At 49.4% G+C, this 20633-nt stretch overlaps 1 protein-coding gene across 7 annotated transcripts in view; it reads right to left on the bottom strand.

The window, feature by feature from the left end:
• Positions 1–20633, bottom strand: part of RAPGEF1 (Rap guanine nucleotide exchange factor 1) — an 84407-nt gene that overhangs the window by 4124 nt on the left and 59650 nt on the right. For 4 of the 7 annotated variants that reach the window (XM_084219476.1, XM_084219475.1, XM_084219477.1 and 1 more), the window contains 14 exons: positions 13586–13867; positions 12215–12307; positions 10541–10629; positions 9200–9311; positions 7551–7626; positions 4452–4540; positions 2944–3032; positions 2397–2582; positions 2155–2239; positions 1838–1932; positions 1310–1388; positions 1066–1167; positions 548–645; positions 42–170 (listed from right to left, as the gene is read on the bottom strand). In XM_084219476.1, coding sequence (XP_084075602.1) covers positions 42–170; positions 548–645; positions 1066–1167; positions 1310–1388; positions 1838–1932; positions 2155–2239; positions 2397–2582; positions 2944–3032; positions 4452–4540; positions 7551–7626; positions 9200–9311; positions 10541–10629; positions 12215–12307; positions 13586–13867 — 1604 coding nt within the window. The remainder of the gene's footprint in view (positions 1–41; positions 171–547; positions 646–1065; positions 1168–1309; positions 1389–1837; positions 1933–2154; positions 2240–2396; positions 2583–2943; positions 3033–4451; positions 4541–7550; positions 7627–9199; positions 9312–10540; positions 10630–12214; positions 12308–13585; positions 13868–20633) is intronic. The other 3 variants (XM_084219481.1, XM_084219479.1, XM_084219478.1) reach the window with 2 other exon arrangements.

A 20633-nucleotide genomic window follows, 5' to 3' on the forward strand; every position in this document is an offset into this window, starting at 1 on the left:
GGTGCCCCAAAGCCGCCTCTGAGCCCCCCTGCTGCACTTACACTTGCTGGAAGCACCTCATGCTGTCCAGGATGTTAAACTGCTGCCAGCGCTTGGAAAAGTTCACTTTGCTGTCGATGTAATCAGGGTTTCCCAGATGGACAAAGGTCAGGTCCTGCAGAATCAGGCCTCTGAAAGAGGGAAAGGGGCAGCAGGCCAAGGGAGTAGGCAAACAGACACAGAAGTTAGGCACAAAGGGAAGGGTGGCCAGCCAAAAGGCAGCCCAACAAAATTCAACAGCCTCCCACTGCCACCAGAATGGCAACCTTATCCAGAGGGAAACATTCCCCAGCAGCAGATCCGAAGGTGTTGAGATGCAAACAGCCCCAGCTGGCCACCCTGCCCCACCCTGCTCCAGAGAGGGCCCGTGGGCTGATGTGGCACGGTGCTGCCTTACCCCAGGTGTTGGGCAAAAGGCAAGGGCTGAGCTCAGCAGCAGCTGCTGAGAAGTCCTTGAAGGAGGCATTTTAATGTGCAGAGCAGTGTCAGGGGAAGGAGCTGCACTCACAGGTAGGGGATGCAGGGGGGCTCCACGTCGGCCAGGGCCGCTCGGTAGGCGCGGAAGGACGAGGAGCTGTCGATCAGGGTGCAGTACTCAGCCAGGCCCTGCAGGACACAGATCCCCTGCTGACACCCCTGCTGCAAAGCCATTTTCCTTGTCACCTCCCCCCAGAGAGCCACACAGAGCAGGGAGTTAATGCCATCCTGCAAACATCTCCATCTGATTTACTCAGCCCGACCCTGGGGTGTGGAACATTGCTGCCTTCAGCCTCCCCAAGCCTTGGGCTGCAGGAGGAGGAGGAGGAGGAGGCTGTTGTCCCCTGTGACTGTGCTGGCACTCCTGCAGCTGTCAGAATGCCCAGCCACACTGAAGGCTTCCAGCACTGTGGCATTTTACCCACTGGAGAAGAGTTATCCACCATCCCTCCACCCTGGGACACTGCTGGGATGTAAAACCACTCAGCTGTTTCATACATAACCACACTCAGCCTTCCCCCAAAGATCACAGGCCCCACTGCAGCTCACCTCTGAGGTTTGCTTCTGCCACTCCAGCCTTCGGATGGGTGCAGAATCCAGTGCAGAAAGAATGGCCAGATAGGAATTAAAATTATTCAGCTTTCGTAAGTGCTGTGAAGAGGCAGAATATTTCAGTTAGTCAAGAGCTCTGAAATGCCTTCTAGCATCAAACAGCTCTACTGAGCAGAGGGCCCCACTCCCCTGCTCCTTTAAGCAGCAGTGTGTGTGATTCACAGAAAAAACAAGCCAGTACCTTCATAATCTTTATAAATTTAAGGAGCAGCCTCTCTCGGTCCTGGGCTTTCTCTTGTAGCATGATTATTGAACGGACCCTGGAAGAACAGACAGAATAAAAGATAAACCTACTTAAGCAGAGATCAGATTTCCTCTTGTTTCATTAAGAAAACTGATCACTAATAGGGATGGGCCAATGCAAAAAAGTTCACAATACCTCCCAGTTAAATGGAGCACTCTAATCCAGAGCAAAGACAGGATGCTTTCATAGAGTGCATTTATTTGCAAGGGGAATGTTTGTTTCCAGAGCTCAGTGATACTGATAATTAATTCCTCTGGATTACAAGGCCCTCCCTAAACCCTCCTGATTTTATTTCTGCTATGCTCTGGGGTCTTAAATGAGTGCTCTGCATCTACTTCCTGGCCAAAAATACACATTATCCCACTTGTAACAAAGAAACCCAAGTCCATGAGAAATACTTGGAATATCTGCAAGGCACTGGAGGTTAGGCACAGTTCAGTGCCATGGCTGCTCTGAGCTCCTTACCAGTAGGACATGTTATTAAAGTGCTCTGTGAACTGTGTCAGGTTGGGACTCTTCTCTTCATTTTGTTCCTTTGCCCAAAGCAGAACTTCTGGGATCTGCCAAGGAAGGAGAGGAGAGGGATGGGAAAATACCACACATTAAAATGGGATTTCTACCCCAAGATTCCGAGCTGCAGCCTTTGTTCACAGCCACTTGCTGGCACAAGATCAGCTGTGCCCTACAATCCAGCAGGTGTCTGGGAGAGCTGGCAGGGAACACCAGACACTGCAGAAGGTCCAAACCCTCCCACTGCCCTCAGCCCATCCACATCTCTGTACCTCAATTTTATAGAAGAGTTCAGCATCCAGCAGGGTCAACTGCTCAGCTATTTCATGACTGTGGAAATCATGCAGTGTCCCTGGCCTGTGGAAAACAACCAGGAAGTACCAAGGCTCAGAAAATGTGACCTGTTTTCTTCTCTTTCTTGTATATTTTGAACTGAGGAAACTCTTGTGTTCCCAGGGAAGGGATGCCCTGGCTCTCAGAGGACACAGATATGGTCACATACACCTCTCCTCACCTGGCTGCCACCCCTCTGGCTGCGAGAGGTTTGATGGAGTTGGCGTAGCTCAGCATTTTCTTCTGATCCACTTTATCCAGGATGTTCTTGCGCAGCACTCTGGCCAGGCTCAGCTCCCCACTGCACACCAGCCTGAACACCAGGTCCATCAGCAGCTTGAGGATTTCCTCTGTCAATTCCACCAAGCTGGGAGGAAGGTTGAAAACAAAGAGAAGGCATCAGAGCTGAGACACAGCTCTGGGGTTTTTATCTGTACTGAGCAGAATTGGGTGACTGAAATTCCTCTTCTTCCCAGCTCTTTCTTTACCAGAGATTCCCCTTTTACTTATTATTTTCAAACCACTGACCCAGTTAGGACACACAGAACAATCTGTTCTTCCAACAGAGTTCAGCACTACAGGTGTCCCACTGGTCAGGGTAGGGAGATTTCAGCTGTCATTATAGATTGGGTTAAAAAAATACATCTTCCCTAAAAACCACATTTTCCCAGCTGCCAGATTTCTGTGAGTTACAAATCCTGCATCCCAAAATGAAGAAGGCAACTCACCACAGCTCATCCACCACTCTCACCAGCACGAAGAAGGTGTTCTTACTGACTCTCTTCTTGAACGTGTCCGGGAAGTGGCAAAACTTCTCATATGTTGGTTGCAAATTAAAGAATTAACTCAGTGTAGCCAGACCAGCATCCCAACTGCCTCAAGGAATCATAAAATCATTGAAATGATTTGGGGTGGAAGGGACCTTAACAATCATCCAGTTCCACTCCCTACCACGGGCAGGGACACCTTCCACTGTCCCAGACTGCTCAGAGCTCCATCCAGCCTTGCCTTGGACACTTCCAGGGATGGGGAACCCACATGCCAAGACCACACTGTTCTGTCCTGATGGAAACTGGTGTTTGATTTCCAGGAGATAAGGGACACTGATATGGCTCTGAGATGGCATTAAACTGACACCAGCTGCTGGTAGCAGGGGGTGTGAGGAGGTGCTGACACCTCGCAGAGCTGAGAGCAGGTGTACCCTGAAACTGTTCTCTCTAAGGTGGCATTTAATGAGCAGCACTTCCCTAGAGTGATCTCCCCCACTGCTCTGTGACATCTGGTCTCAACAGATCTCAGATGTCACCTCCACTTTCCTGGCTGCCCAATCTGCTGCAAGCGGGACAGTGACAGGGGTGACAGCACAGGCTGAAAAACCTTCTGCCAGGTGGACAAAGGGACAGAGAACAAGGTTATCAGCAGGGCAGCACTGGCAGGGCCTGCAGGGGTACCCCAGGCAGGATTGTCACCTGGCTGAGCCGTGCTGTGTCCCTGGCTGCTGATCCCAGAGCAGCAGCTCTGCTGCAGATGGCACTGACGAGCTGCAGCAGGACACGACACGGTGACGTCAGGCTCCCTCTGACGTGGCTGCACAGCACCACAGCCACCACAGCCACCAGAGCCACCAGAGCCAGACCCTGCCCTGCTCTGCTGGCAGGGAATGGAGCCAAGGGCAAGGAAAGGCAGCAGGGTGCTCAGGGAGAGGCCCTCTCCATCCTCTGCCAGGAATGCTCACCCTGCACATCAGGGCCCTGACTCATTCCCAGGTACAAGCTCAGCTCAGGACTGAAAGGCCAAGAGCATCTTCAGGGCTGAGTTTATTGTCACCTTGATGGTTTAATCATCTCTAATATCAAACTACACCTGCCCACACAGGCAGTGCCCATGGCCCCTCTGGAAGGTGGAAGGTTCTCTGGTCCCCACTCTACAAGCGAGATGTCCCAAATAAAAGACCAGTTCCCCAGTGACATACAAAAAACCTGAACTGCTCCTCTACCCTGCCAGGACCCTCAGCAGACAACTCTCAGGTCCAGTATCCACTGTGACTGGACCTCCCTGCAGCAATTCCCATTGGAGAGACTGGAGGTGAAGGGATTCCTGCCTGGGACACCATCAGGGCCAGCACACCATGACCATGCTGCCAGCTGGCTTTTGACCAAAAACTTGCCACCAGCTCCCTCCACACTGACCATCCAGCTCTGATTCCTGATGGGAGTGAACTGCTTCTCATAAAAGGATATCTGTACTGCAGCTTCTTGATGAGCTCTTCAGGGGTAATAAATGTTCTGTATGTGGTCAGAAAGGCTTCACAGTACAGCACCAGATCTAGGGAAAAAAGCAAGAAAGCCTCAGTGAACCTTGCTTTCAGAAAAAGGAGCTTCTTGTGAGGTTGAATGCAGCTGAAGAGGAAGACATGGACACATTTTGGTGTGAGTGAACTCCCCAGAAATGCTGTGCTCTTGGTCCTTACCAGCAGATGGACCCTTTGGCACAAGAGCAGCAGTGACACTGCCCTGTCCCCACCGGCCTGGCCCTGGCTCCCACTTGCAGCACTCGGGCTTGTGCCTCATAAAAGGGTCAGTGAGAAACAGCTGCTTGTGGGGCAGGAACTATCAATAATGTGTCAAGGGAAAACGTAGTTTAGACCTTGGGGATGCTTAAAAAAGAAGATCTGATGCCAAGAGGTGATGCCTGCTCTGTCTTTGGTGCTCAGGCAGGTCACTCTGCCCTCCCAATGAGGAACACACGTGTTTCAACACACGCTGTGGTGCTGCAGACCCTCTGCCCTTCCTGAGTTCCAGGAAATCCATCCCAGGACAGTGTAAAATAGAAGATTATTTCCAGCCAAAAGAAAAGCAAATTGCACTGCAAAAACTGATGCTGCCCCAACAGAGATGTGATGCACACAGCCTGTGCTGATTCACCTGCAGGACAAGGTGCTGTAGGGCCTGGAACTGCAAAGGCTCTGGGCATTATCATGGGCACAGAGGATGGAACCTGAAGAAGCACAAACTGCAAACGGGAATGCAGATGTCAGGTCAAGACTGCAGAGCACCAATGCCTGGTCCCTGTGGACAGGAGTGCCAAAAGGGGAGCATTAGGCATTAGAGGCAGCACAGAGCAGGGGCAGGGCAGCAGGGTGTGCAGTGCATGGCACCCTGCCCCTGCCAGGAGCCCTGCACCAGGGACAGACAGAGGAAGGGCTCCTGCTGTGCCTGCCCAGGCTGGGCTGTACATGCAGAGCTTGTTCCAGCCAGAACAGGCATCACCCCATCCCCACGTGCTGCAACACCCAGCCACTGCTGGGAGGTGGAAGGAGCAGGGCACAGAGGGAGAGCTCTGCCTCTCTACCTGCAGTGTTTCTCTTGGCAGGAACCTCACCTTCCTCCTGCTCTGAGCTCAGGGAGTGCTGCTGCCTCTGGGTAACAAACAGAGGCTGGGTGCTCACACCAGGGGTGAGCCCCAGGCCTTGTCCAGCTCTAACCCTGCACTCACAGCAAGTGTGTGTGGTTGTGAGCACTTAACTGACCAGGGATTTTATTCCTGAAGACCACAAGTCTCTCTTTATTCCTCATGCCATTTAGCTTTTCCAGAAAACTCAAATGGACAAGAAGCATCATGCAACAGGGCGTGGAGTTACATTTATTCTGGGTTCCCATCTGCCCAAAAGGCAACGTGAGGTAATACAGCTGGTCTGCTCTGGCACTTGAAGCTGCCAAGAAATTCATCTTTAAAGGAAAGCCTCTTAACTCTACCCCTCTGTGCTGTTTGGCTGATTGATTTACAAGCCTGGAATTCTTCTCATTGTAAGCTTAATTCATTAACCCTCTCAGTCACCCAAGCAGTGGGTTAGCATAGCACAAATTCCTCTGTGCTCCATTCAGCTCTGGCTTGGCAGGCTGAGCTCAGGCACTGGAACTGTCCCCCTGCCCCAGCTCCCTCCACCCAGCTCTGCACAGCTGCACTGCTGGGCACATAAAATCCTGCTCTGGTTTCTCCCAGCTCTGAAAAGCTCTCCACAGCTCTCACCCCACTGCTTGCAGAACCCTCAGAGCCCCCTGGTCTTGAACTGCAGGTCCAGCACTCACCCCTTATCAAGCAGCTGCCTTTCAGCAGGAAGAGCAGGGAAGTTTTTTGTTGTGATGCTTGCTCCAGAGAACAGAGCAGTTTCTCTACCCCACTTGCAGCATGTTTATGAGGGGTTTTTCCACCATCTCATTTAGGCTGTTTTCTCTAATATACATTTCCAGCCTTGGCACAATCAACTGCCTCCTTCTCTCTGGTGTGTTCCTAACTTTGGTCCTTTCTGCCTGGATTCTAGGCCCATGCAGACTGGGAAACACAGCTGTCAGGGGAAGGATTTTCTGGCTAGCTGAATGGTGCTGGTAAGTAATTGCAAACATCTTATGCTACAGTAAAACCCCTGTCATTTAAAAATGTACATGAAGGATATTTCCCCTTTGACTATCAACCTCTAAAGTGAGCACTGAGTGATTCAGAGGGTTAGTGTTTTGCCTCCCAGGAGATAAGGAGATCAATCCTGGTTAAGGCCATCAGCACAAATGTGTTTGGCAGGTTCAAATCACTCTCTGGAAGCACTGCAAAGGCTGTCTTTGCCACAGGTCTTGGAAAGGAGCTGCTTCATGTGTGTGGTGCCTGGGTTTGGACAGATGAAGAGGGGTTGTAACAAATCTGGAGCTCAGGGTTGCTAATGTGCCTTCTCCTCCCCCACATCTCTTCTTTTGTACTGTGGATTGCCTCTCTGAACTGGTCTGGGTGGCTGCCAGGACACAAGTGGTACAGAGTGGGACAGGAGGTGGCACAGTAAATTGAAAATACAGGGTGTCAGCAGAGCAGCACCTGGGCAGCTTCCCAGTGCCCACTGGTACTGCATCAGACCCAAACCAATATCCCTTTTTTCCTGCTTTGATGCAGCAACCATTCCAGTAACTCCTACATCACCACTGCCCTGAAATTCAAAGGACAAGGAGCACCTTTGGAAACAAGATCCATGCACAACAGGCTGGTCCCACCTGCTCTCACAGAAGGCAGTGGCCCAGCTCAGCAGGTACAGGGACACAACACAGCACTGACACTGCCCTGCCTCATCTTCCAGATCCAAGCAAGGGCTGGGAGGAGTTAATCCCATCCCTGCTGCTAAATGGAACCACCAGGGGCTTATCCAGCTTACCTCCATCTCCCAGAGATAAACACAACCCCCAGGCTCAGAGGATCCCTGCAGACTCCCCCAGCCCAGCTGTCAGTGGCCCTGGGGCAGAGGAGAGGCACCAGAGCTGTGCCAGGCTGTGCCAGCTCTGCCCTGCTGCCCACCCACCTTTCCTGTCGGTCTCTGTGGCGTGCACCAAGAGAATGTCTCCAGATCCACCACGGACATCTGGCCCATCATCCCCCTGCAAAGGCAACACAACCACGTTAGGCACGGCCCAAGCTCCCTTAGGCCTGGTTTAACATTGCTGGGATTCCAGCTCAGCAACAACTGGCAGCGCACAAAATGTTCCTGGCACTGCTGGCAGCACAAGCTGGGACACGGATTTCAGTGCTGGGATAATCCTGGAATCTGAACAGAGCATTTGGTGTCCCAGATGAGGAGCTGGGCTGATCCTTAGTCAGGGTCTCTGACTCCCTAAGGCCAGGTTGTGGAGCTCAGGCTGAACCTTCTGCCCACAGCAGAATCAGCAGAAATGCCACAAATCCTCCCATGAGACCATTAGCAGGGCAGCAGCACTGGGTGAACTGTCTCAAAGTGCAGGATCACGTAGCACAGTGGCTCTGGGGTGGGAGGTCATGCATTCAACTTACACATTCCTGGAACATCAAAACCCAGCCAGTTAATTCCCTAATCTGGAGCCATTTGGCCAGAGGTCACCTGAAATGATCCAATAACTGGCAGAAGAAAACACCCCTGCTAATTGCTTGACCCCTGCATTACCACTCTCTAAAACACATCTTTTTTTCTAGCTACTGCATTTCACAACTCAAAATATGCAAAACTGATCCACCACTCAGCCAGCAGTTCCCACACTGCAGGAAGCAGCTCACAGTGACAGTTCTATACTGCTTCAAACACATAGATCAAAAAGAAAAGAAAGAAAAAGGACACTAAGACACAGATCTGCTAGTCCCAATGTTCAGAAATCACTGGTTTTTAAATGTTTTTTAAAGGAAACAATCCATCAGAGGAGGCTGGAGTTGTGTCTGGCTTCCCTTAGGAATGTCTTTATCATTTCAATGTGCAAAGCAGTGAAACAATCCTGCATTACAGCCATGCAGCAGCTTTGTGGAAGATGTGAATTTTTCAGGTGACCCTCTGGCAAGACTCACGAAATACTACTTAGAGAACATGTAAAAGCTTCTCACTCTCTCCTGCACATCTCAGCTGACCAAAGAACACCCCTGAAGTGCCAGTGAATGATCCATTCTCTCTGTTTTCCAGCCAAGCCCCCTGACAGTCTGCAAGCTTCAAAAGCCTGGCTGGGAGTGCACCCAAGGCTAGACAGACACAAAGCTATTTCTCAAACACAGAAACAATTCCTTTGGCTCCTTTTCCACATCACTAACATCATGTCCTGCTCATTCACCTGCTGAACCTGCCCTCAGAGAGAAAGGCCAGCACCATCATCCACACCTGGATGGATTCTGCTCAGGCTCTCAGGTGATTCATTTCAGACTGTCAGAGGCTGGAGAGGTGGGAAGGGGCAGAGGGGCAGACTGGGTAAAGGGCACAGCATGTGCTGGTTTTTAGGGAGACAGCTCACCTTTTGTTAAACCCTCCCTCATTGCTGGTGCTCCCTGCCTGTACCAGCATCTCATACTTGAACAGCAGCCTTCACACACACCCCACTTCTGCTGCAACCTAGTTTTTCCTATCCAATAAAAGCTGATGCCTTGTTTGTGCACGCAGAGAATCAGATTTCAACTCAGAGTAAACCAAAGAGCATGAAAACAAACCCTGAATGCACCTACCTCTTGCTTCAGTGTTAATCTAGACATGATTTCACTGTGGTCAATAAGGGACAGCTCATCTACCTCTTCCTCCAGCTGTGATGACTCCAAAGCATCTGGTGACTGTGGCTGCCTGTGACAAAGAAAAGGGAAATAACCTTCATCAAATGACAGTAAGTACACAGACACTCTGGAGGTAAATCTTTTGCAAACAAGCCCAAATGTCTCTCTCTAACTCTGTTGTTTTGTGCATCTCTTGAAAAAGAGAAAGATAAACCTTTAGGACGTGAACACTTGTCTGTCTGCATTTCTGGCAGACAGGATTTTACTATAAGTACACACTTCCATGTCTCCTTAATCCACCAAATTTTTAGTGCACACAAATCTAAGCCCTTCCTTGAGTGTATAGAGACTGAGCACACTCTCCTCACACACATCTTAGTCAGTTCATGACCCCCTGTGCTGAGACAAGGGGAGATGACAGGCTCTTGTGCTGCAGGAAAATAGAGCAGAAAATCGTGACCATTTTTTTTGGTGTACATCCCCCTCTGGAATTCCTACCCCCAAAGGCTGGTACTCCTGTGCCAGGACATGTCCTCTCTGTACCTGTATTTCTAAAAAAAAACCAAAACAAAGTATTTATGTTCCTTATAGCTTTCCCCAGGCCAAAATCCTGTGCACCAGGCAGTACTTTGGGCAGATAGTGAGCACTGCAGAGTTGTCTCCTTCACTGCAGGGATTAAAACCCTCAAACCAACTGCAGGAAAATGGGGGAGGGAAGTTGACTGTCACACACAAATCAACTGCTGTTCTCTGTTTTTGCTTTAGAAATGCAATTGCAGAGCAATCTCGAGCAGCAGGGAAGCACTCACTCCACTCCTCCTGAAGCCCATCTGTTACAGCTTGCACCTCTTCATTTACATAGGCAAATGACAGCTAAGAGCATTAGGAGGGATAAAAAACCTTCTGCTCCAGGGCCTCAGCCAGCCTCTAACTAGCAGGGTTAGGAAGAAATTTCCCTCTGGAAGACTACTCCAAACAGCAATCCAGCCTCTTTTCACACATTTCCCTGGAAGCAGGAGGGAGCAGCCAGGGTCAGGGACAGCACAGCCACTGAGAGGGACTGAGGATGCTAACACAGGCTGCATGAGCCCCCATGGGCTCCTTGAGCTCAGCAAGGATATCCTGCCAGGCTTCTCCGTTCAGCAGGACCCCAACAGGCACAAAAAAAGTGGGCTTAGAAGTTTAGACAGCATGGAGGAGGTTTAGGGCAGATCAGGCAGATCAAGGGTGGTTTGGCAGAGAGGATGTTGGGGCTCTGCCCCCTTTGAACCTGGAAGGACACCAGGGGTCAAGGCTCACCTTTCAGCACCATCTTTGCCCTCCTTCCCCATGGCACTGCTGTTCAAAGCCGAGTCTTTGGAGTGGCCATCTTTGACAGGGGGAGATTCCTGCCAAGAGAAAGGAGTTTTTCATCATTACATGGGGTGCCTGAGCCCAGCCAGCCTTGCATTCACAGTCTGCCTGCCTCTAAATGGCCCTTTACTGTAAATTCCTACAGAGCAGTTAAAGATTGATGCAAGTTAATGCCAAATGCCAGGAAAACACAGAAGTTAATCAGACAGGAAATTTGGGACAATCTTTGGAGACTAGTGTAATTAGTACTGTTTGCTTTTAACATTGTGAAATGATGCTGAAAGTTACAACACAAGTCAGCTGCTGTCTTGGATTTTAACCCTCTCATGACCTTTTATTTTTCCTCCAGCCCTTCCTGTTGAAATACACTTTGCCTCCTGCTTTAATCCAAACAGACACAATCAGCTCTAAGCTCTCCAGTTTCAGTTCCCCTCCTGACCACAGCCCCCCTGCCTCAGGGGCTGGATGCTCACTGCTCCCTACCTCCCTTCTCTCCCATCAGAAGAGGTTTTGCAATGCTGCAAGGTTTCCACTCCACGACTCAGGGCTTTGGAAATGAGGCTAATGCAAAAAAGCAGAACCAGCTGAACCCGCAGCACGGAACAGCAGGTAGAGAGCTCAGAGCAAAGATACAGCATTTTAAATTAGCCATTTATTAAGGAGACAAATAGCCATGAACAGCAAATGGGAATATTAATCCAAAAGTGTCAGAGTTCAGAATTATTTAACATCATGCAGAGTGAAGCTTGGAAATGCAACCTAGTGAACAGACAGGACTGAAACCACTCAGCAAGGAAACACCCTGCTGAGCCTGGGTTTCTTGGGGTCTGCAGGATTTTTCCAGACTCTATCTGTAAAGCCCTTTGCTTCAAAGCTGAGAACCCACTCAGAGCTGCCCAAAAAAAATGGGCCTGCCCAGATGTGTCTCCCGAGGGGAAGTGATGGGAGCACTATCTCTTGGCGTATTTAACACCACTATGGATAAAGGTCCTGCAGACATCCTGCAGGAGATGTGCCTTCCAAGAGGAGGGCAGGCAAAAGGATCACCATGCACTGCTGCCAGTTTCCTATGACCCAACAGGAAGATGGGACCTCCCTGGAATGGAAAACGCCCTGGCTCCTCTAGGAAATATCTAAGATACAAGGCTTGGGTAAAGGAAGAAACAGTGTGTGAGCACAATGCTAAATCAATCATCTACTTTGCAACTTAACAGTGAAGGAAAAAATAAGTATTTAGTGCAGAAGGCTTTCTGTATTAAAATAGGGAAGGCAAAGCAGTTACAAGAAAAGATGTGGCCCCAGGATGGCTCAGGGTGCAGCTCTCTGCAAGGGAACTTCACGCAAGCAGCTCCAAACAGCCAGAGAAGCGCAAAGGAAACAGCGCGGCAGGAGAAGCCATCCCTGACTCCTGCCAGGGCTCAGCGTGACCCCAAAAGCATCTCCTGCACCAAGAGGGCCCCCAAACCTGCAGCCAGGAGTGGGCAAGCAGAGGGATGGCCAGGGAGCTGGGGCAGCAGAGGACAGGGTGTGCAGAGGGGCCGGTGGCAAGCGCGGGAGCCCCGTGACGTCGGCATGCACCAGGCAGCCCCTCCTGGCCGGCCTCTCCGGGCTGTTACTTACTCCTTCAGAGCCTGGGACTTCCCCGTTGCTCTGGCCAGAGGAATACAGATTGACATATTCACCCTCACCAGCCTCCTCACTGGCGTTTTCACTCTGAGGGAGACAGGATGAAAGGAAATCCGTGATGGTGCCCCCCACCAGCGCTTCACAGCAGGGAGAACCTGGGAGCAGAACTGCCCCCGGCAGCTGCTGTCGCCTCCCTCGGAGCTGTTCTCTGTCCCTGCGGCCAACTGAGGCTGCACCATCCTGGGGATCTTATTTCTGGCTCTGGAGGACTATCCTGACGGCCCTGGGCAGCAGCAGGCACTGCTTTGCAAGAGCTGTGGGCTCCAGGTGAGACTGCCAAGGTGCAGCGGGCAGATTTCAAAGTGCTGGAAGCAGAATGTTCAGAGCTGGACACAGAGCTCCTGTCCTACCCAGGGCAGTGCTGCTGAGTGCAGACCAGCCCTCAGCCCCACGGGCATCAAAGGTATCCCCCAAACCAGGCTACAAGCATGGACTGGACCCATCACACCAGAATAAACCAAACTCGAAGCCTTCTGGGATATAACAAGGACCCAGTGCAAGGAAGATGCAAAGCAAGGTCACATCCAAAGCGTGAAAAGCTGCACATTTACTCTGTAATCAGTGACCCTCTTCCAAACTTGGCAGAGAGGCAGCACTAGCATGCCCTGTGCTGACAGCTCTAATCCCATCAACTCTCGGCTTTGCAGCAGACGAAAGAGGAACTGTCTTGAAAATGAGGTGTTCAAAAAAGTATCTGTAATGGACAGACCTGCTCAGTGATGTGCAAAGTGATCTGGGACCTCAAACTAGCAGAGTGGGAACAGTGTTATGCTCACTTCACCAACATGTGACAACCTGCCACCAAGCACACAGCTGGGGCTGATGGGAACTGGGAACAGCAGGAACCTGGAGAGAACAATAGGTTTTATGCACAGGAGAGACAGAGCTGGACTGTACCCACCGCTCTTGGTGACTCAGGAGGGAGCAGGTGGCAACTGCAGGATGTGAACTGCTGTTAGGAGCCTGTATTTAGTAACTACCAACTTCACAAAACACTCCTTTACCTCCCTTAGCTTTATCTTACAATTGCAGGAAGCTACAGCCAACTCTCCCCTTCACCAGCATTTGACATTTTGTGTGTCCTACATACATGTAACATTTTCTAAAACCTGCTGAGGTTGTCCATTTTTTTTAGCCATTTTTATATGAAATTTCCTCTCTTCAATCCACACACATTTGGAAACCAGACTAGACCACAATTTTAGCACGTATCAATACAAGAGACATTTTCTTTGAAAGAAAAACCCCAACAAATAAAGGCAGCCTTGCGTGAAGGTGCGTTATCATCTCTTTGGATAGTCTCACCGAAGGCGTCTGGAGAGAATCAGTGAAAGAGGTTTCAGAAGGAAGGCAGACAGGAGCATTCCCATTAAAGCTGCTCTCCTGGGAAGAGGAGTTTGGCACATCCACAGTGCTGGGTGACTGGCTGGCTGCAGCGGGCACCGCTAGGTCGGGGCTCTGGGACAGATGGACGGGCGGAAAAGGTGGAGTGGAGCAGGAGGAGGAGGTAGAAGAGAGGAAAGGAGGTATGGAGACTTGGTTGTGAGGCACAAAGTCCTGGGAGTAGGACCTAAACACAGATTTGTACTGCAGGATGCAGAGAGACAACACAAAAAACAAGGAAGATGGGGAAAGGAAAGAGACAGACAAAAGAAAAAGTAATTAGATTGGCAGCAGCATAGCAGTGACAGCACAAGGCATTTCTAACACAGGCAGCACTATTTCACCATCCACATGCTAGAGCAGGAACTGCTACCTGGGATACATCAGCCAAGCTTTTTCTGGCTGTTCTTGCACCAACAGCAGCCTGGCTGCTCATCTCACAGAGGGAGAGTGAGCAGCAAGGTGTGACCTGCAGGTATCCAGCCTTTACTAGGCAGGGGAAAACCTGGATAGCACAGAACTGCTAATACAGTGACCCTGAAAATCACCTGAGGGGAGTAAAGGAGGTGAAAGCACACAGAAAGCACAACTCTGAGCATGCTGGAAGTATCTACATAGAGAAAACTACATCAAGTGCTTATTGCTTTTCTGGGATATTCCACAGGATCCAAATTTAAGATGCTTTTTGCTCCAGCCCTGTAATTTAACAGCTACTGTGTCAAGTCTGTTCCAGAACACACAGCTCCCAGGGAGGAGTGGCTGGATACTGCCTTCAAAGTTACACTGAAGGATAAAGGAGATTATGCTGCTACTCCTTCCCATTCGTGAAAAACAGGGAGCAAAAATGGTAATTGCCCTCCGGAGTGATGAATTCCTTATCAAACCAATCCTTTAATGCAGTGCCTTGAAGAGTCAGCTGAAGAGATGAAAAGAGATCATCTGCGTAAAGCTTTATTTCACTATCTCTCCTAATCATCAGATTGCTGTTCAGATAATATTAAACAGGGTGCAGTGGGAATATATTGTGCCAAGAAAAACAAGAGCAACCCTCTGTTCTTTTAACATCTGGTGCTAGTAAGATTTGCCATCAGGGTAAGTCCAAAACAAAGCTGACTACCATTAAAAAAAAAAAAAAAAAGCTAAATCTGCTGGAGAGGAGTTTATTTTAAAACTTGCAAAGCTGGTCATAGTCAAGTGGACTGAAAGAAGAATCCCATAATTCAAAAAACCCCAGGCTGGAACAGAGTTGTGGCACTGCTCCATTGAGGGATCTGCTGCGGGACGGTGCAGTACAGAGCTCTCAAGAAGCACTGACACAACTTGCTCAAACCAGGCTGAAAAGTGACACCACTGTGATGCAGAAAGAAAGGAATCAAAGGCAGGAATTGGAGAATTCAGGCTACATTTTCTCAGGAGAACTGAGCAGGTAAGAAAAAGCAAAGCTTAGTCCATCACCTGAGCCCCAGCAGCAGCACCCAGCTCAGGAGTGGTATTTTTGTTTCCACCTAGGAAAGATGTGGGCTTAAAAATTTAAACTGATAACAGCCTCAGGCCAGAAGCCCGGTCAAAAAAGCTTTTCCACTACAAAGGAAAGGAAATGTAAAGGTCAATGATTAGGCTGTACCTTCCACCACCTTAATCCTTGAATGGCTGTGCCTTGTGCCTTGCGTGGAGTCCAGCAGTGCTCCGGGTGTATTCTCAGGGCCCAAAACAAATTGCAGGCCATAATACAGAGGAGAGGAGGGGGATGCTTTGGAAAGAGAGCTTAAAAGACTACTGAAAAATAATTAAAATGCAAATCCCCTCCATGTGCCTGTGGCTAAAAGGAGACTGGCTCTAGGACAGGCTCCTCTCTCTTCCTGCCCATTTCTTTCCGGATGAGCAGCGCTGGCTCCAGGGACACTGTCAGCTTTTGGAGCTGCCTCAGTAACAATGACAAGTCTAATCTCTGTATTTACTTTCTGCCTGGATAAATGCTCTACATTTATTCATTTTCACTTGCATGGCACAAACCACTAAATCCCTCGTAAGACGCGAGGCTCATGACATCATCTTGGCTCAGCAGATTCATTCTGCCTGCCTGGTATTTCATGATCTCACTGGCACTAATATTCCAATGATCACCCCAAGTCCCAGCCTAGACCCCAAACCACTGCTCAACAGCTCAAGAAGGCACTCAAAAAAACTGCTGTGCTGATAACAAGATCCTTTGCTCCTGCAGAAGAAATAATTAGCTCCAGCAAAGCTCTGTGCCAGCTCCCCCATTGCTGGATTTCCTGCACCCACATGACACGGGCGGCACACGCTGTCCTTCACTTTGTAGTTGATGGACATCTTCCACCCAGGAGGTCCAGGGGGTTTTGTCCCTGACCTGCTGAACCCAGAGGAAAAGCCAGGCTTTTGCAAAGCAGCGGTGGAGCTCACGCAGGGCAGGAGTGAAAGGAAATGACTGTCCTCAGCCAAGTCACTCTGGGACAAGCCCTGCGTGAGGTGCCGGCAGGGTTAGCTCAGGGCAGACTCAGGGAGATGAGTTACTGCTTCTGGGGCAGGAACATTTGCACAGCTCCTGCCTCAAGGAGTTTCACACACATTAATCCTAATTTGAAGGCAATTTAGACCTAAATATAACATAACATGGAAGAAATTTTAGAAGTTTGAATGCAGATAAGTCAGTATTGACAATCACTGTATGCTTCTCTCTCCCTGGTCTCATATTACACCTTCAGAACAACTTCTTGGCATGAGATACGTTGAAAATGCCAGCTTAAGGCCCAGGTACCCATGAAAATGCATTAATCTTCATGATGTGATCCGTGAACAATCATTTAAGGATGCAGACAGGCTCTCAGCATGCTGTTAACAAAGGGAACAGTGCAGAGAAGCCTTTGGTGTGCTGGCATTAATTAGTCAGCCTGCTCTCAACTTCCAATCTTGTTGTAAAGTTGCATCTTGTAGAAAGGGAGCCCCCTCCTTCCTCCGGAGCCTGCAAGCAGCTCTGGAATTCCAGTTATGCAGCCGTGCTGGGACAAGAGCCAAGAGTGAAGCATACTTTTCAAAGGGAAAAAAACCCACCCTGCAGTGGAGATGATGTCCATATGGCACCCATTCCTGCTGCTCCCCAGTCCGACCCAGCCCAGGCAGCAGCTGCCCCAGGAATTGCAGCCACGGCTTCCATGGGATCTGGTGTTGTCCATCTCCTGGAAGCCTTGTCATCCTCTAAAATAAATACTTTTTTGGGGAGGGGATGGTCCATTCAACACAACTGTCACAAGGAAACAAGCCATCCTTTAGTGCTCCCCCCAAGAGGCAACAGTTTATCTTGGAAATAAACCAGTCTTGTTTCCATCAGCTTCTCAGAGGTTTCCTGCAGGGTCAGCCAGCCCTCGCTTATGGCTTCACGGACACAACCTCCTACTCCATGGCTTTGCTTTAAGTGAAATACTTCCACATAATTTCTAGGAAAGCTACAAAACAGGGTGCAACAGGAAAGGATGCTCTCCAGTACCCAAACTCTGGCCAGCTCCCACCACAGGACCAGAAGAGGAGTTCCCAGCATGAACAACTCTGACCTGTGACAGCAAACGGCGGAGACAGGGAGAAGAGAGAGCTCCCTCTCCTCTCACCAGCACAGAGGTTTTTACAAAGACCTCTCTGCCACTTGGGAAGCGCTTGCACAAAGCCAGCTTTGAGCTGGGAGCAGTCTCATCTCCTGGGAGCAGCAGGAAGCAAACGTGCCTGGCCCTGAACATTTACCACACACCATGACACAGAGGTCTCCCAGAGACAGCATCTTTCAACCTGTTCAATTTGCTGCCTTTGATTTTTTGCAACTGTGAATATTTCAGAACAGCTTTCCATCATTAGAAACCTTGTTGCAGGATGTCCCAAAGGTCAGTGACATTCTGGCTGTTTATTTGGATTAGATGGCAGGAGATAAGCACTTTTTTCTATTAAAACTTATTTCAGGAGAGATGCTTCTTCACACTCACTAGGCATGGCTGACCACAGCTAACAGGCAGACAGGGGTATATATGCAGAGAGTCAGTGGTCCCAAGTTACAGCAGTCTCCAGCCCAAATCCAGAGCTGAATTCAATTATATGGCTGACAGAGCATCTGCAGCATCAGCAGACACAGTCTTTACCTTTTAAGCACAGCCTGCTCAGTTACCCTATGGACTTCTGCCAAATTAATCTGCCATCCTGCCAGACACTCCCAGATCAGGTAGAGCATCAGACTCCCAAAGTATGAAGCTATCAGAGGAAAGGATCAATCTTTTAGATCTCCCCTGCTAATGTTATTAAGAGAACTATGTGGGCAGCGTGCCAGAGCTGGATGCCCAAATTGTAACAGTACAGAATTATGTTCACAAAATACTGGGTGTTGCAAAGTCATTAGACCCTAAGAATATAATTGCACAGACAACTATTTGAAAAGACTTCCTATCTCATAACACAATGCTGGGCTTCCAGGTACTTTTGCTAATGAGGAAGGAAATGCTCCTGCAATGAATGGCTGGAAACACAAGCTGCCAACAGAATGGCTTCAAGCACTGCCACAGGAAAGGCAGCAACTCCTCAGGCTGGAATGTTTCTCAGCAAGGCCTCTGACCTGGCTACAGAGCTGACCTCCCTGGTTTTAATTGATGATTACCACAGTATAGGGATGGATGGGGCTTCTTGTGTCTCCTGGCTTCTGCACAAGGAAACTCAAAATCCAAACTTTTCCTTGTGGAGGAGAGATTGCTGCACATCTTTGCAACAGAACAAATAAGGGGGCAGCAGGAGAAAACATTTGTAAGATTCATTAATCATGCTGTCACACAACCCCTCTTTGGAAAACATCAGAATTCAATTCAGCTGCACCTACAGCAACAACTCTTTAGCTTGTGGACAAGGCCCCCAGATCAAGATGGCAGATCTGGAAAAGAAGAGTCTGGAGACCAAGACAAGACTTCTAAAAGATCAGTCACACAAAAAACATGGGGTGTGTGGCCTATGAAGTTAATATGGGACTGGTCAGAAAGACCTACAGAGACCTGCAGGGTTCCAACTCCAGGGAAAATGTGTAAACCCCCAGAGGAAGTGGTTTTCACCAGCCCAGAGGATCCAGTGATGCCAGCAGGCAATAGCACTATTAATACCAATGTCCAAGCCTGCCACAGGCAGTGGAAATGAACACAAACACAGGAGGAATGCTAAACAGGAAAGGCAAAACAATACCTAAGTCAGAGCAGCTGGTTAAAGGGATGCAAATCTTTTCAATCCTCCTTCCCTCTGCTCCAAATTAAGGAGCCAAAACCTCAGGACAGAAACGAGCAAACACATTATGACTTCCCAGCCATGGTCTGACTGAGGCTCTCACCATGGGAATGAGAAGAGCTGGGTCTCTGCTGAGGGCAGAGCCTGGTGTGTGCTGCAGGCTGGGAGTGAGCTCCAGGAACGGGAACCAGGCAGGGAAAACGTGGGAAGCACATGGCTGTGTCATGCACGCCTTTAATCACTTATCTGACCCCCCTTTTCCTGAACATACGTTAGCACACACACAAGAAAGAAGAACAGTTGCTGTGAATTTTCTGTGCACTTGCCCAATTTGCTCAAGAATGGTGAGAACAAGTGAGAACAGAAGCACTGAACTGGAGCTTTCATAAGGAAATCACTTGCGCCTTCTGCTGGAATCTGACAGCCAATTGGTTAATGGGAAATTACTGGAAATGTTCCTCAATTAAAAAGAAAACATAAGAAAAAACCCCAATGTGTTGAAAAAGGCAACTTGTTTCTCCACAGTGAAGGATGCAGCCAAATTTCCACTAATGGCATGTACAACTGTTCCTTGTCTCAGTGAGGAAAAGCTCCCACAGGAGTTTCTGCAGCCCTTGGTGGATCCCCTGTGGATGGGCAGCAGTGGAGCTCATCACTGGATATTTCCTCTAGCAGTGCAGAGTTCTCCAGCTGCCAGGAAGTAACAAGATTTCAAGATCTGATTATTGCTGCTGCTCAGATACCTGCCCACCCATTTCCAGGCAAACAGCACAAGGATTGATTAAACCAAGGGACAGCAGCTCTGTGCTCTCAAGAAGGGAGGGAGGTGATCAGCTGGAGAGAAACTACTGCCAACCATAACCAAGCAAGATACCTTCTTGTTGCAAGCCTCCTTTCCCACTGCTTAGAACTTTCAAAAGAGGTGGGAATCCCTTGAATGATTCTTGACAGTACAATCCAGTTATCCCCCCAGTGTGGGATTTAATGGCTCATCTGTCCATGGATGGGGAACATGATGCAGTTCCTTAAAACACCAGCCCACACTACCAACACAACCCCTGCTGGCACAGAGGCCAGACACGAGTCAGACTCGGATAAAAAACAGCTCAACTTGCCAAACCTATGAGGTCTGATCCAGTTGCTCAAGATCTGCCTCTATCCAGTAAAAGCTATTACCTCTGACACAATTTCCTGCAAAGGAGGGAAAAGCACAATTAGTGGGCTGACAGAGCAGTGGTGGCAGCTGGGCTGCAACAGCCCCTGCAGTGCTGACTGCAGAGAAAGGAGTCAGGGCTCTAGAAAAATTCATCCATTAAAAATTAAAAGATGCTCTGAACGACTTCACCTCTTTTCTGCTGTCTGAAAACAGTCTTGTTAAGCCATGTAAATCAGGAAAAAGGCTCTAATCCTTCACCTGGAGCACAGAGCCAAGGGGATAACAAGCAGAATGTGGTGCTGGCTCAGCCTCCCTGCTGCTGGCACATGAACAGGTGGGGACAGGGACAGGTCCTCCCTGGGAGTGACTCCTGTGGCCTCCCCAGCCAGTCTCCAGGGAAGGAAAAAGAGCACAGGGCATTTTCTATAAACTGGCTACACTTGCAGGGCCTTGCTGACACTGGGTCAGTGGACAGCCATCAGGTTTAGCATCTTGGTCTTCCTGGTATTTATTGATCCAAAGAGGTTTTTGCTTCCTGTGCAGAATGAATAACAA

The sequence above is a fragment of the Fringilla coelebs genome (genome assembly GCF_963513975.1).
Source record: "Fringilla coelebs genome assembly, chromosome: 21".
Lineage (NCBI taxonomy): Eukaryota > Metazoa > Chordata > Aves > Passeriformes > Fringillidae > Fringilla > Fringilla coelebs.